Genomic DNA, 13,110 nt, shown 5'->3' on the forward strand with positions numbered 1-13,110 from the left:
TAGAACACGCGTATATATGTAAAGAATAGACGTGACTTCTCACACAAAATTACATTTGTGAGCTCGTGAAAGTGATAATAATATAACAAAGACAAAATACAACTAATTGTATAACTTTTTGTTCGTCAGAATTTCTGTCTCTTACTTCACGTGATAACATTTGATAATAGTTTTATTACAAGTTGTAAATGGTGCCTACCTTGAGTCCTTGAGGAACCAAGATTTGTTTGAATTCAATTCAGTGATGATTCAAAATTGAATTTGCTTGATACTTAATGTTTGAATACACTAATGCTCCTATTATTTTTTTGGTAGCGTCTCAAAATTGAAGAATGCATGATGAAATTTACAATTGATTTTAATTGTACTTAATTCATAAAGACATTTATTTTCATCATGGTAAAACACGTTAAAAGATTAATTGGAACAATAAAATACAAATGACAAAAAAAAGCAAGAAAACAAATCTTGGACAAATGAACACACTTTCGAGTTTCGGTTGTTAGTTTTCCTATTCATATCATATCCAGTATATATCCTTTTTAATTCACAAGAAAAAGGTCAGCTACTTTCTTCCATTTATAGAATATAGAGGACTAAATGTAATTGTTTTATGGTGTAATTTTAATTTGATTTTATATAATTAGCCCGAATAATATGGTGTGAAACGTATACAAGTGCGATTTTTATCTACTACAGTCTACAGTTAATTTTAGAGCAGTCAAGGAAATAAATTTTGGTCAATTGAATCGAATAGCGACGATCAAATTCAGTGCAATTCTTGACTTGTGACTGAATCGGAAGAAAATGGCCATCGCCGTCCTAATCAACGGCTAAGCAGGCAGCATCACAATAACTCCCATCACCAACCGTCCATTTCCATTTCCCAAATTTCCCACTGCCCCATTAATTACTCTTGCCACAGTTGGCCAAATTCCATCGCAATAAACAGTGATGAATCCGATAAAATACAAACCAAAACATGGCGTGATGATTCTAGTGTTTCAGTAGTAGTGATGAAAATGAGGAAACACAAAAGTGCGTGGGTGTTGCACAATTACTAATTCGCTGCCCCATTTCATTCCTTGCTCTCTTTGATTTTAGGGTTTCGCCTCTCACCTCCATGTTTTCTTATCTTACTCAATTCCGTAAAAATGTTGTCTTGATCTCTATTTCGCGTTGCTCTTGCCTTTAGTTGCTGAATTTTAGTGCGTTTGCTTTGGTTGATTTTGGGGTTTGTGTGAAATGGGTTTCCTGTTTGCCTGCTGAATTAATTGTTTCTTAAAGTGAATTACTTTGTGTGTTCCATTTTAGCTGAAAATTGAGGTTGAGTTCGTTTTTATGTTTGATAATTTACCATCTACTTTTCGTCATAAAATATTCAGTTGATTCAGATGTGTTGAAATAGCATGATATTCTACTTGATCTGAGTGGCTGCCAAAGATCAGAAACTGAAGGGAATCGATATTTAACTGAGTGTGCAAGTATTAGTGTATTTTATACTACTTCATTATCTAAGCTGAGCTTCACATTGCGTTTTCTTTTTCCTTTTTTTGAGAGATAGAATGTGAAGAAAAGTTGCATTTGCTTTATAAGTTGCTATGGTTGGAGATTCTTTCATTCCACCAGTGTCTTTCTTTGGATAGTAAGCTTGATGTTTGCATCGCAGGTGTACTTTTATAAAACGATGATCTCGGCCTTGTAAATGTTTTGATGTAACATGTTACCTAAATCTGCATAATGCAAGCTATTTCTAACAAAAATGTGTGGGTTGAAACTTGAAGCTAAAATCAACTATCCCTTACACTTCAAAATCAAGAGTGATCTGTATATTTTTGTAAACGTATATTGGTACTGGTTGATTAACCAAATTATAATCAAAAGTTGAAACTTTTTGGTAGATTGAATTCAATCAAGTCTTTGGGTGTGATCTGTGAAGTTCATTGTTTCAACAGTTAAGCAGTATGGATGATGGTTCTGGGAATAAATTATTATTGTGTTAGTTACTTATATATATCAGCTGTGTAAAGTCACCAAGTGTTGTTTTTCGAAATTCTATGCTCCAAGAGCTGAATTATTAAAGTGATGACATGCTTTGTGTCTCTGAATCATGCTACATTCAGAACCTGACATACCTATCTGGTATTTGGTTAAGTTATTCGGTGTAACACTGGCGACACTTACTGTAAATATATGCTTCTTGTTCGTATGTGGCATTGCATCGGCAACTCTTACATATCAATTTCAAAGTATTTCCCCTTGGAGCAATTACGCTAGTTTGATTTGTGTGACACAATCTTCTTTCCTTCAGGTTGCATGGTTTAGCGGGATTTAGTTGGCATTCGTACTAGCAGATTCTTTTGCTGTGGATCTTAGATGGATGATAGTGGGCACCACGAAAATGGAAGGCATAAAGCACCTCAGCAGGGTCAGGTAAACAAAGTGGCACGGAACTGATGGAAATCAGTTGCTCCTACTCTCAAGATTTCGACTTTCATACTCTGCCCTAATTGGTTGATAAAAATTCATTTTTGTATCAGTGGTTGATGCAGCATCAGCCATCAATGAAGCAGATAATGGCCATTATGACTGAAAGAGATGCTGCAATCCAAGAAAAAAATCTTGCGATTTCTGAAAAAAAGGCGGCCATAGCAGAGAGGGACATGGCTATTATGCAGCGGGATGCAGCGATAGCTGAACGAAATAATGCCATAATGGAACGAGACAGCGCTATTGCTACTCTTCAGTATCGAGAAAATGCCATCAATAACAACGGTAACATATCCCCTTGTCCACCCGGATGTCAAATTCCCCGCGGAGTGAAACATATGCATCATCCTCAGCATCAGCACGTTCATCACCAACCTCACATGGTTGAAGCCCCGTACACGAGCAGGGAAATTCAGATACCCGATGCGGTTCCAGTTTCGCCAGAGCCTGCAAAGCCCAGTCGTACAAAACGTGCTAAGGAGGCGAAACAAGCTGCACCTGCAAGGAAGGCTCCAAGGCCAACGAAAAAAATTAAACAGGAAGAGGATGATCTCACTAAATTTGAGTGGAAGGATCAAGATCTTGGTTTGAACCAGGTTGCCTTTGATGAGTCGACCATGCCCGTGCCAGTCTGTTCATGCACTGGGGTCCTAAGGCCGTGCTACAAATGGGGCAACGGTGGCTGGCAGTCACCGTGCTGCACAACCAATTTGTCGATGTATCCACTCCCAGCTGTGCCTAACAAGCGACACGCCCGTGTTGGTGGCAGGAAGATGAGTGGAAGTGCGTTCAACAAGCTACTTGGTCGACTTGCTGCTGAGGGGATTGATCTTTCCAACCCGGTTGATCTCAAAGAACACTGGGCAAAGCACGGGACAAACCGCTACATTACCATCAAGTAAGTATTCTCAACAAGGATTAAAAGGGATCTCTCAAAATGCTGCACATCACTACCATCAATGCTGGAGAGGTGTATTTAATAACTGGCTTAGGTAAATAGGAAGGTGTGCTACAGTTGGTGAAAGAATGATGATGCTTAACGTGCTCGCCCAGTTCTCGTTGTGTAATAATATGTATGAGAATGTTGATGAGAGATGGTAGAAGGGATGTAATTGTAAAGCAAGGATTTATGAAAATGATGTCTTATTGTATCAAATCTAAGAGCATTTCATGATGATTATGTTTGTATGGAAGAGTAAATACCATAGTTTTTTTATGGAAGAGTAAATACCGTTGGTATTTTATGGAATGTTATGTGTCTTAGTTTTAAGAAATTGTTACTCCCTCGTCCCTAATAATTTGGCTCCATTTGACAGGACACAGGTTTTAAGAAATGTAATAGAAAGTGGGATGAAAAAGTTAGTGGAACGTGAGTAAGTACTAGTTTTATAACATTTAGTGAGAATGAGTTAGTGAAATTGTAAGATTCTTGATTGTAGCTTCTGAGAATCAGTAAAGCTATCTTTATGGATCTACAATATTATAGCAATGAAGCAATTTATTTTATTTCTCAACACACTGAATTTCAAGTCTTCCACAAAATGTTGTAGTAGTATCAGAAGCACTCTAATGTACACTGATATTTACAATGTGGTGGTTGATTTGTCTTGTGATCATCGTTCTTCGCGCCTAGCAGCGTTTGGATTGGACATCATATCCATCATCATCTTCTCCGGCGAATCTTCCCAGTTGGTAAATGTTTTCAAGTCGATCTGCAAGAGATTAGAATAGCATCAGAGTGCCATTGAAGCTTGATTGACTGCCTGCTCAATGAAATACAGTGAAAGATCGGGATTACCTTTCGCCTTTGATCTGTAAAAATCTCTTCTCGCTTCTGATGAGAAGCCTGGACCTCTCGCGCAGATCTCCCGCCTAACCCCCATACCTCTACTTGGAAAACTGAGGCTTCAGTTGGGAGGAATCCCTATCAATGCACACACACAAATTGAGATCATCAACCACACCATCCAAATGAATCATAAAGTGTGTGGATATTGTATTCACCACTTCCTTAAAAACCAAGAAAATAATGTTGTTTTAAACTCAAAAACTAAAAACTAGGTCCAGTCCTATTCAGTGAATGCTGAGTAAAAGGAACTAATCTACTAATAAGAAAACAATGAAAAGCTAACAGACAAAGAGTTGGAGTTGTATGGTAATACCTGATTGGGGAAGAGGTTGCCATGTTGGTATGTTTTGTCAACGGCATGGTGGCGTACGGTAACTCTTGCAAAATCATCATCCAAAAATATTCTTTCGTTTCCTAAAGATCCACCAAATGCAAGTCCTACTGGTTTAGGTTTAGCCTCATAAGACCTACCTTGCGAATGACTATAGACAAAGTTTTTCTCCCTTCCTGCCAATTCGATAAATCTCCAGTCAGTTTTAATCATCTTACACAGAAAATAACATATATATATCGTAGAACAAACCCCAAGTGGCTAACCAGAGGATAAGAATGCATGGAAGACTGGGCTTAATGCATACAGACTGCCAGAATTTCCATAATATATATCCTTATTTTCAAATCCCCCATTTGTGAGTGCACCAATGATCCATGGCCTTGCATTTGTCTTTTGCTCACGCGCAGAGATGAGCATTACAGTTGGACCATTGTAGCCTTCAACCCTTGACCAAAAGCGATTAAGACCTTTGCCATCAACAGAAGACCTGTATGCATGACTTGAAATGTAAAACACATGCTAGAGTATGATATGAGAAACACAAACGCAGTCAAGTACTGTAAGAGAGTGGACAAACTGGTAAAGTAGGTTGTCGATCGTTTCATCATCATCGTTGGGAAAACAAGTTTTTGACATCTCTTCATACATAGCACCTCTCAATGAGAGTGAGATAGCCCAGGCCCTTCCAGGAGTCAAAAGGCGGTGTTTAGAAATTGCTAAAGATGAGCTCTCATGAGCAGAAGCACATGATGGCTCTGATTTCTCCTGCAATTAGGCATTTAAAGGTTATGGTAACAGAAATACAATACAAAATGCTTGTGAAGCTCCATTGATATCATGATCTTATAAAAAGACAGTTTTACGAAAGTCTCGTCCTCATAAAATTGACACAGACCAAGACAACAATATGGAAAAGAACTATTAACAGACCACTATTGCTCTAGCAATGGACCAACGCATCCATCTCAAACATTGTAGGAACTCTTTTAAGCAATATAATTATAATGCATTTGCAGTGAAATCCTATGAAAATTGCATGTGAAGTTATATATAACATCATACAAAACAATATGATGAACTGAACAAAGTGTGCCAACCTCTGGGAGCTTGAGGTAACAGAGTCTTGCATGAACGAATTGTTGAAAGCAATCTGCAAGGTGAGGTACATTCTTCAAAGCCCAAAGATGAATTTTCGCAGCAGGAAGTTGCATATCTATCTCCGACACACGGGAGTCCCAAAAATCCAACCCGGCATCTCCTTCACTACACACCTCAATAGCCGAGAATACCAAATGAGATATATCCGGAACACTAAATTTCCCTTCTCCCTTCCCTGCATTCAATCTAAGCATCCTAGAATCACAAGAGAAAATCCAACAGATGCACAAAAGCATACAAACATCACGGGGCGATAAAGCCCCACTAATTTTGTAATCATCATTAAACAGCTCAAACTGCAGATCAATTTGAAGCCCGGCCTTGGAACACGCCACAGAAAATACCCGAAACAAATTATTCAACAATGTGGAAGACACCGCCCTTCCGCAGATATTGGTGTAGCCTCTCAAGAACTCAACTTCACTCACTCCATTTTCATCAGCCACGAAAAACAGTTCAACTATTGCAGAACCTAGATGAGTAAACAACAGGGGCAATTCCTTAAGCACCACATCTTGATCGAATTCCACATTCGCGCTAGTCAAATCGAAACATTTCTGAGACACAAAGTAAAAGGGGGAAACGGAGTAAACAACTGGTTCCGTAATGAAAAGATCAAAGTTGAGGCAATCGAGTAATAAATTTGGGGAATCCAACGCAATATCGAGTTTGATCAGGTAAGTGGTGACCTAATTCTACAAAAGCACGTGGTGATCATAATTTGTGTTAATTTGTTGTTGTTGAATTACCTGCAGAGATGGAAAAGGAATCGATCGAGTTTGTGGATCGGAGAGAAGAGGAAATGATTTCTGGAGAGATGGTAGGGCTCCAGTTGAAGCAACTAGTGATTGTACTTCGCGCAGCTCCGGCGATGCTCCGTGCTCCGTCGACGATGATTGCCCCATTTCTCCAATAAAGGAGAGATTTTTGTGGAATTCTGAAAGGTGGGAGTCGTGGGTCCAATTTAACTGACTTTACCGACATCCTTTTATTTATCTTTTTTTTTGAATCAGTACCAAAAATGAAGTGCGTCCCAAACACTACCCCAGGGGTCATTTTATCTATTTCCCAAAATAAATTGTACCTGGATTTGAATATGCATATTTGTGTTTATTTGAGACAAAATTTAGAGCGATAAACGAAGTTTTGGGGGAGAAATAGAATGATGAAAAGCTACAAGGTTGAATCAGAATCCAATTTACATACAACATTCATCTAATATTCAAGTTGAATCCCCCTCCCCGCCGCGGAGTTGAGCAGCTGCATCCCCTCCTCCCCCATCTGCTTCACCTCCGCCGGCGACAGAATCCTTATGCATCGAACACACCCAACAAACTCCCTACACAGCATAACATCATCATACATTATACTTGCATGATACACATGCCTCTCCTTTTCAGTAACTAAGAAAGGCAAGAGCTCGACTTACTCCCACGGATCGTCCCCAACGAGAAGCACGTCGCTCTCAAAGTCCACGTACACGAGCTTCCATCCCGAGCCAGGGTCGTTCAGCAGGCCCTCCAGCCCGAACATGCGTTCAATCTCCGACCGCAGCTGGTTGTACGTTTTGAAGCTCGACACGTCAATCGACCTCCCCACCGATCCCGCCTTCTGAATCTGTCGTCCAGCAACATGAATGAATAAACGAAACATAAAAAAGACGGAATCTAGCGTGGCTAGATCATCACCTTTGTGTAGGTCCGGAACCTAGGAGTGACTTGCTGGAAGGAGCTCTGCTGCAGGATGTCATCGAAGTCGACGTTGCTGGATGATGCCCCGCCCGAGTTGTCAGCGTATTCCTGTACGGAGAACGTCCGCGAGTCTGCTAAGCTGGCCGACGTGATCTGCGATTGGACGTCTTGGGTCGAGCAGAAGCCCCCCACCATGTAATCCGAGGGGTTCGAGAAATCCATGTTCTTGAGGGCGGAGAAGTCGTCCAAGATGGTGCTAGAGACGGAAGAAGGGTCGATCACCGTGCTCCCGCTGTTACTCCCGTCAAGATTGAGACAGCTGTATATGTCACTTTGGTTGTGCTTATCATCTGACAAGTCTTTCAAAACATTCGAACCGTACTGGAAGTTCGAAATGTCGTGATGAGGCAGCAGCACGGGAAGAGCAGCGCACTTGGGGTTGCTAAATTGGCCGTCCCATAGCTCTTGTCCGACTGAAGGCAGCATCATCGAGTAAGCCACTTCAGACGACATTGGAGACTGGTCGGGTTTCTTGAACACGGACAAGGATCCCGTATTTCTAAACAATCCGGGGGGAGGAGACGGACACATCATCGGGTATGGGCTAAAATCGACCGAGGCGTTGGCAATAGTAGATTCAGCGTGGGATGGATCGACCGTTGGAGTTTGAAGACTGTGTGCCTCCAGGCGTGATTGTGTTCCACACGGACTCGTTTGGAAAGGCACGGAGCCCCCACCAATCTGCCCCGAGAGCATCAAATCGTTGCTGAAGCTTTGTGGATTCGTGGGCTTACACATCAATTTTTCATCGCTGAGCTTTCCATCGGACTGGCACTGACCTGATTGATTCGCAGCAGGAATGCAGTCAATCTTCGACAGTTCCTGACCAGCTCCCGGAGATGTTAGGTTCCCGGATATGTTAGGCTTTCCGGGTAGTGAGTTACTCAAGTTAGTTACGTATGGCTGGCCGGAGAAGCTCTGAGAATGAGTGTTGGCTTGCAGACAAACGTCCTTGATGGCCGGTTGCACTAGAGACTTTGGTTCGTGTAACGCAACGTCTTTCATTTCCTGCATAGGATGAGGACTCATCAAACCATGAGGCTTTGCAAGCATCTTCAACAATTGTTCGGGCCACATGCTTGATATCGGGGGGCATTGAAACTCGCCATGTGGATTCTCCGGAACCCTGAGGAAAGGCCGATTCATTAAAGAATCCCATTCGGGTGGTGGTGCTCCTGATTCATGGAAAACAACGAATCAGCAAATACAAAAACACAACCAAAACAAGTCAATGCTTATAAAACAAACGACCTATGAAAGCCGAGTGGAAAGGGCGTTTCATGTTTGCGGTTAGAGATGGAAATATGAAGAGGCTCTCGGGAGTCTCGACCTCCCAAGGGCTAACTCGATTCTGCTTATCACCGCATCCAGGCTCGTCCCACTCCACCTGAAGACTACGCCACTTCGAGTTGGGCCATCTTAATGGATCTATGTCGCTTATTCCTATGATCGTGCCCATGTATCTGTACAAAGAAGAAGAACGTAAAGCAATGACTGAGGCGATATGGAATACAAAGCGGATCTGCTTCGCCTGTTACCTCCGTTTAGTGGATTCTTCGGTTTCAAACATAATGCCGAACCTCATACCAATAGACAGCTGCGTCCCAAAAACTGCTTTTCTATATTTAGCCAACGGAATGACAAACTCCGAGGGGCATGCCCTACAAAATGGGGCGAGTGAGTCAGTTTGGAAAAACATTAGAGTGGATCCGTTAACTAAAAGGACTTATTTAAGAAACCTCGGATTGTAAAAGATCGTAAACGGGCTTCTGTTAGCAGCAGCATGAGCAGCAGCAGCAAGGATTCCTATATGCATGCTGTCAGCAGATAGAACAGAAGATGGCATCATCGTTTGCTGGCGGTTGGCACGCCTCACTCCTAGCAACAACTGCGATTTCTCGTCCCTACAGTGAAAGTAATGCAAACAGTGAGCATACATAACGATCAAGACTGGAAAATGAGGTTAACTGTAGAGTTACAAACAATACCTGATAAACAGCACTGAATCACCAGCTCGAAGCCGCTTTGCTCCAACGAACATACTCCAGCCAGTTGTAAGAAGGTGCCGCTTCGGCTGCCCTAAATAAAGAATATTCAAAAATACCGAGGTTATACTTATACAACAGAGGCATGCCTTGAGCTTTGTACAACTCTACAGTGTGCTTACCCCGGTATATGTGGCGAAAGGTCCAAGTGTTATCGTGTAAATCCCGGACCACTAGTTCTTGAAATGGAGGTTGCATCGAGTAATCCTGAAATCAGTAAGCATAAAATGAATTGATAATATAATTTTTGAGATATAGAGAGACACATATAGAGCCAGCTAGACTAAAACCATACTAATTGAGGGAAAAGCTTTTCAGCCGCCCTCCTAGGAACGGAAAAACCGCCATGCGTGCTTGTATCACTAGCCGTCAAAGTTTTGCAGAAGAACTCTGTCGGATGTTTACTCGGTTTTAGTCCAAAATCAGGTATAGGGAATACATCCTTTTCCTGCCACAAGAAAAAAACACGCATCATCACAGTGACGAGAGGTGCACAATATGGAGAAAACACTATCTTCAGTTGCTAGACTTACAGAATTTACGCACTGCAGGCTCATCTGGGCGTAGATCTCATCGGTTTCTTTGTCTGCCTGTTGACACAGACATTTAAATTGATGCAATTAGTTGTTAACCAAAGCTGTAGAATAGTTTCCCTCTCGAAATACTTACATGGAGTGTAACGTTGTGAACTTGGCACAGCAACTGAGTGGGGAGATTCGGATAGTTTGGTATTTGTGTCGTTGCTGACCTATTTGTGGAGACGGCAACCTGTTGCAGAGGAACCGAGATATACTAGCTCAATCAGAAGGTTCAACGACAGAATTCAATCAGTGGAAGGTAAAAAAAGCACAAAGGAACATCACATTCGAGTTAGCATGATACTTGCACTAGTTACACAATTGGCTAACAGGGCCTAAACTGCAACGAAATCAATTCCGCTAACTATATCCCTTCCAAATTACGCAGATTTTGCAGTTCATTCGAAGATGAAGATACGAGGCTAAATAAGTATACAAATAAACAGAGTAGATTAAGGCCAAAACACATGATATAAGCAGCTTCAGCGAAAGAATTCTATCCGTAAAGGAAAAAGACCACAGGGGAACGACACATTCGAGCTAGCACAATACGTGCACTAGCTACACATTCCCCTAACTACATTCCTTCCAAATTAGGCAGATTTTGCAGCTCATTCGAAGATGAAGAGACGAACCTGCTCACTGTGGCCTTGTGGGAAATAGTATACGAGGCTTCCCACCGGAGGCAAGGTAACGAGTGGACCGGCACAGGCATGCCACAGCTCAGAATTTATTGGTTTCTTTACCCCTAAAACATCAACAACTCATTGATAATTGATAAATCCATACAATGCCACATAATTTCACCAAAACAACACACACACATGACTAAGAAAGAGAGATCAGAAGATGAACCAGAAACTAACCACTGTGATCCTGCATTTCCTTCAACAGCTTCATTCCATCAATCACATTGCTTTCCCCACTCACATAACCTCCTCCCCCTGCCTTCATCTTTTCTTCAATAGAAGCCATCTTCTCTTTCTCTCTCCAACACACAAACACACACACTACTTCAATCCCACAACACTAGGCTCCATCTCTTGCAGCAAGCAAGAATCAAGCTTCACAAATCGCCCCAACAACAAAAAAAACACTAGTTCAAGAAAATGCATGTATATTAAACAATTGATGAGAGGAATATGGCCAAGACAGACAAATATTGAGAGAATCTAGTGGTATGAGAGGAACCAATCAAAGAAGGCATGCTCTAAAAAAATCCAAAACCAAGGAACAAAAAACACACTGCAAAAAAGTAATACTGAAAAATCTAAGTGGGGCTTCCTCGCCCCCTCGCCCTATCACCAACAACCCATCCACAGCTAAAAGGGAATTTTCTTTTTTATTAAAAAAGTCTCAAAAATATAAACACACACACACATACACACACAGCACGCGGATCAAAGCATGAGTGGTTGGACTATCAAGTGTTTCCTCTTCCCTTTTTCTCCCTTCTCATAAAGAAATTGACCTTTCAGTAGAAAAAATGGAGTTTTGAGATGGCAAATCGAAATGACAAAAAATAAAGGTTTCACCTTTCTCTTTCTCAATCAACATAGCACCAAAAAGATTCATTCTTTATCTCTCTAACATTCCTACACTGTTCTCGCTACATGTGATCTGAAGGCAAAGGGTGTGATTACTCTTAAGCTGCGCATAAACTTGCTTAAAATGGTTGGTTCTGTTTTGAGAGCTGAAGAAATGAGAAACAGAAATTTGCAGAGAAAATCAGACAACCTTTGCTTGCACCCATTAACTACTCCCATGTACTGTACTAGAAAGAATGTAGGTAGCATTTTTTTAGTTTTTTTCACACAAAAACAAGTTCCAATTTTGATTATTTACTAATAAATCCTTCATTAATCCCTATACATCTTCATGTGGGCTTAACGTGTTTGTTTAGGAGTACTAATTTTGATTTTTTAAAATCATTTTCACTTAATATGCAAATTTATGTGCTAAACATACTGTTTTCACACAACTTTTTAATGTAACAAAAGTATAATTATCTCAACGTAAAACTCCACCATAGTAGTAACTTTTTTTTGCAATATAATTAATTAATTCAATGTTTATGAGTTGTTCTCCATTAACTGTATAGATTAGTTAATAAAGATAATCCACTACACACTCTTGGAAGCAAGTTTCCCCTTTTTCTCCACTTTTTAAAAATTGATGTGACGTTTTATGCAGCATTTCGAATAAGTTTTGTAGTATATCAAATAGTATCAATGTTTCAATCAACAAAATATATCTTCATCATTTATTGCTTCATAAAATCTCATAACAAAAATTGTTTCAGGGGAGATTATTATACTAATTCTATTAAAAAATTATAAATAAAGAGAAATGACAAAAAAAAATAATGGGAGAGGCGTATTTTAGCACGTGGATTACGAGGTATGAGGAAAAAAGGGTCATTTCTCTCATGTTTGGGCGTGTCAAGACTAGACCATTTTTGAGAATATTTTATATTCCAAAAATAAAATGGAATTGTATTTTTCTTTTGTCATGAGCTTTCGCGTCACATTATTATTTTTTTGACCATTGGGCATGCGAACAGTGCACGATAGTCTCAAACATACGGCGCACGTTAGGAATGCACCTCGAAAATAACAACTCTTTTTTCTGCAAGGAAAAAATGTGTAATGTGTTTACACTTTCATTTAGGAATTCTTTGACATTATCTACCTACTCTTTTGTAGGAGGTTTTAATTTACAACCCACATTTGCACGGTGCCATTTTTATATAAAATGAAATAATGGAATCAATGGCAATGTCATAATTTTATAGAAGGCTCGAATCATGTTAACAGTTTTAGGCTACAAGAACAGTACGGACTATATAAGATTGTTAATGAGAAAAAAATAATTAAAAGACGATAAATAAGAAGTAGATCTATAT

General features: G+C 40.3%; 3 protein-coding genes across 4 annotated transcripts; 1 reads left to right on the plus strand and 2 right to left on the minus strand.

Moving 5' to 3' along the window:
* The first annotated feature begins 802 nt into the window (after positions 1-802).
* BPC6 (basic pentacysteine 6) lies at positions 803-3,739 on the plus strand. Of its 2 annotated transcripts, none has more exons than XM_048119619.1 (3): positions 803-1,105; positions 2,312-2,433; positions 2,541-3,739. In XM_048119619.1, exons 2-3 carry the CDS (start codon positions 2,377-2,379, stop codon positions 3,390-3,392), a joined length of 909 nt encoding a protein of 302 aa, XP_047975576.1. In that variant the 5' UTR covers positions 803-1,105; positions 2,312-2,376; the 3' UTR covers positions 3,393-3,739. The 2 variants fall into 2 exon arrangements, with proteins under 2 accessions (XP_047975576.1, XP_047975577.1); XM_048119620.2 differs by having other exon boundaries at positions 803-1,038.
* A 231-nt stretch (positions 3,740-3,970) lies between these two features.
* LOC125218025 (uncharacterized) lies at positions 3,971-6,796 on the minus strand. The gene is made up of 7 exons (XM_048119617.2): positions 6,581-6,796; positions 5,771-6,388; positions 5,251-5,438; positions 4,937-5,160; positions 4,653-4,846; positions 4,289-4,414; positions 3,971-4,202 (listed from the first exon to the last, which is right to left on the minus strand). The coding sequence occupies exons 1-7, from the start codon at positions 6,734-6,736 to the stop codon at positions 4,104-4,106; spliced, it is 1,605 nt and encodes a 534-aa protein (XP_047975574.1). The 5' UTR covers positions 6,737-6,796; the 3' UTR covers positions 3,971-4,103.
* A 160-nt stretch (positions 6,797-6,956) lies between these two features.
* Positions 6,957-11,558, minus strand: LOC125218028 (auxin response factor 5-like). Its single transcript, XM_089063083.1, has 13 exons — positions 11,072-11,558; positions 10,841-10,953; positions 10,297-10,395; positions 10,161-10,217; positions 9,923-10,075; positions 9,750-9,834; positions 9,571-9,661; positions 9,322-9,486; positions 9,121-9,243; positions 8,834-9,045; positions 7,520-8,757; positions 7,261-7,448; positions 6,957-7,170 (listed from the first exon to the last, which is right to left on the minus strand). The coding sequence occupies exons 1-13, from the start codon at positions 11,178-11,180 to the stop codon at positions 7,047-7,049; spliced, it is 2,757 nt and encodes a 918-aa protein (XP_088919209.1). The 5' UTR covers positions 11,181-11,558; the 3' UTR covers positions 6,957-7,046.
* Between the last annotated feature and the right edge of the window lie 1,552 nt (positions 11,559-13,110).

Source organism: Salvia hispanica, chromosome 1 (assembly GCF_029641045.1).
Source record: "Salvia hispanica isolate PSC_SH4W2 chromosome 1, Shi_PSC_v1, whole genome shotgun sequence".
Taxonomy (NCBI): domain Eukaryota; kingdom Viridiplantae; phylum Streptophyta; class Magnoliopsida; order Lamiales; family Lamiaceae; genus Salvia; species Salvia hispanica.

Excerpts from the sequence above, each read along its gene's own strand:
- BPC6 (XM_048119619.1), top strand. The coding sequence starts at position 2,377 with ATGGATGATAGTGGGCACCACGAAAATGGAAGGCATAAAGCACCTCAG. Across the intron at positions 2,434-2,540 it reads AAGCACCTCAGCAGGGTCAG|TGGTTGATGCAGCATCAGCC; the intron begins GTAAACAAAGTG and ends TTTTTGTATCAG.
- LOC125218025 (XM_048119617.2), bottom strand. The coding sequence starts at position 6,736 with ATGGGGCAATCATCGTCGACGGAGCACGGAGCATCGCCGGAGCTGCGC. Across the intron at positions 5,439-5,770 it reads GTTACCTCAAGCTCCCAGAG|GAGAAATCAGAGCCATCATG; the intron begins GTTGGCACACTT and ends GCCTAATTGCAG. Across the intron at positions 4,203-4,288 it reads TTACAGATCAAAGGCGAAAG|ATCGACTTGAAAACATTTAC; the intron begins GTAATCCCGATC and ends AATCTCTTGCAG.
- LOC125218028 (XM_089063083.1), bottom strand. The coding sequence starts at position 11,180 with ATGGCTTCTATTGAAGAAAAGATGAAGGCAGGGGGAGGAGGTTATGTG. Across the intron at positions 8,758-8,833 it reads TTTCCACTCGGCTTTCATAG|GAGCACCACCACCCGAATGG; the intron begins GTCGTTTGTTTT and ends TCCATGAATCAG. Across the intron at positions 7,171-7,260 it reads GTTGGGGACGATCCGTGGGA|GGAGTTTGTTGGGTGTGTTC; the intron begins GTAAGTCGAGCT and ends TATGCTGTGTAG.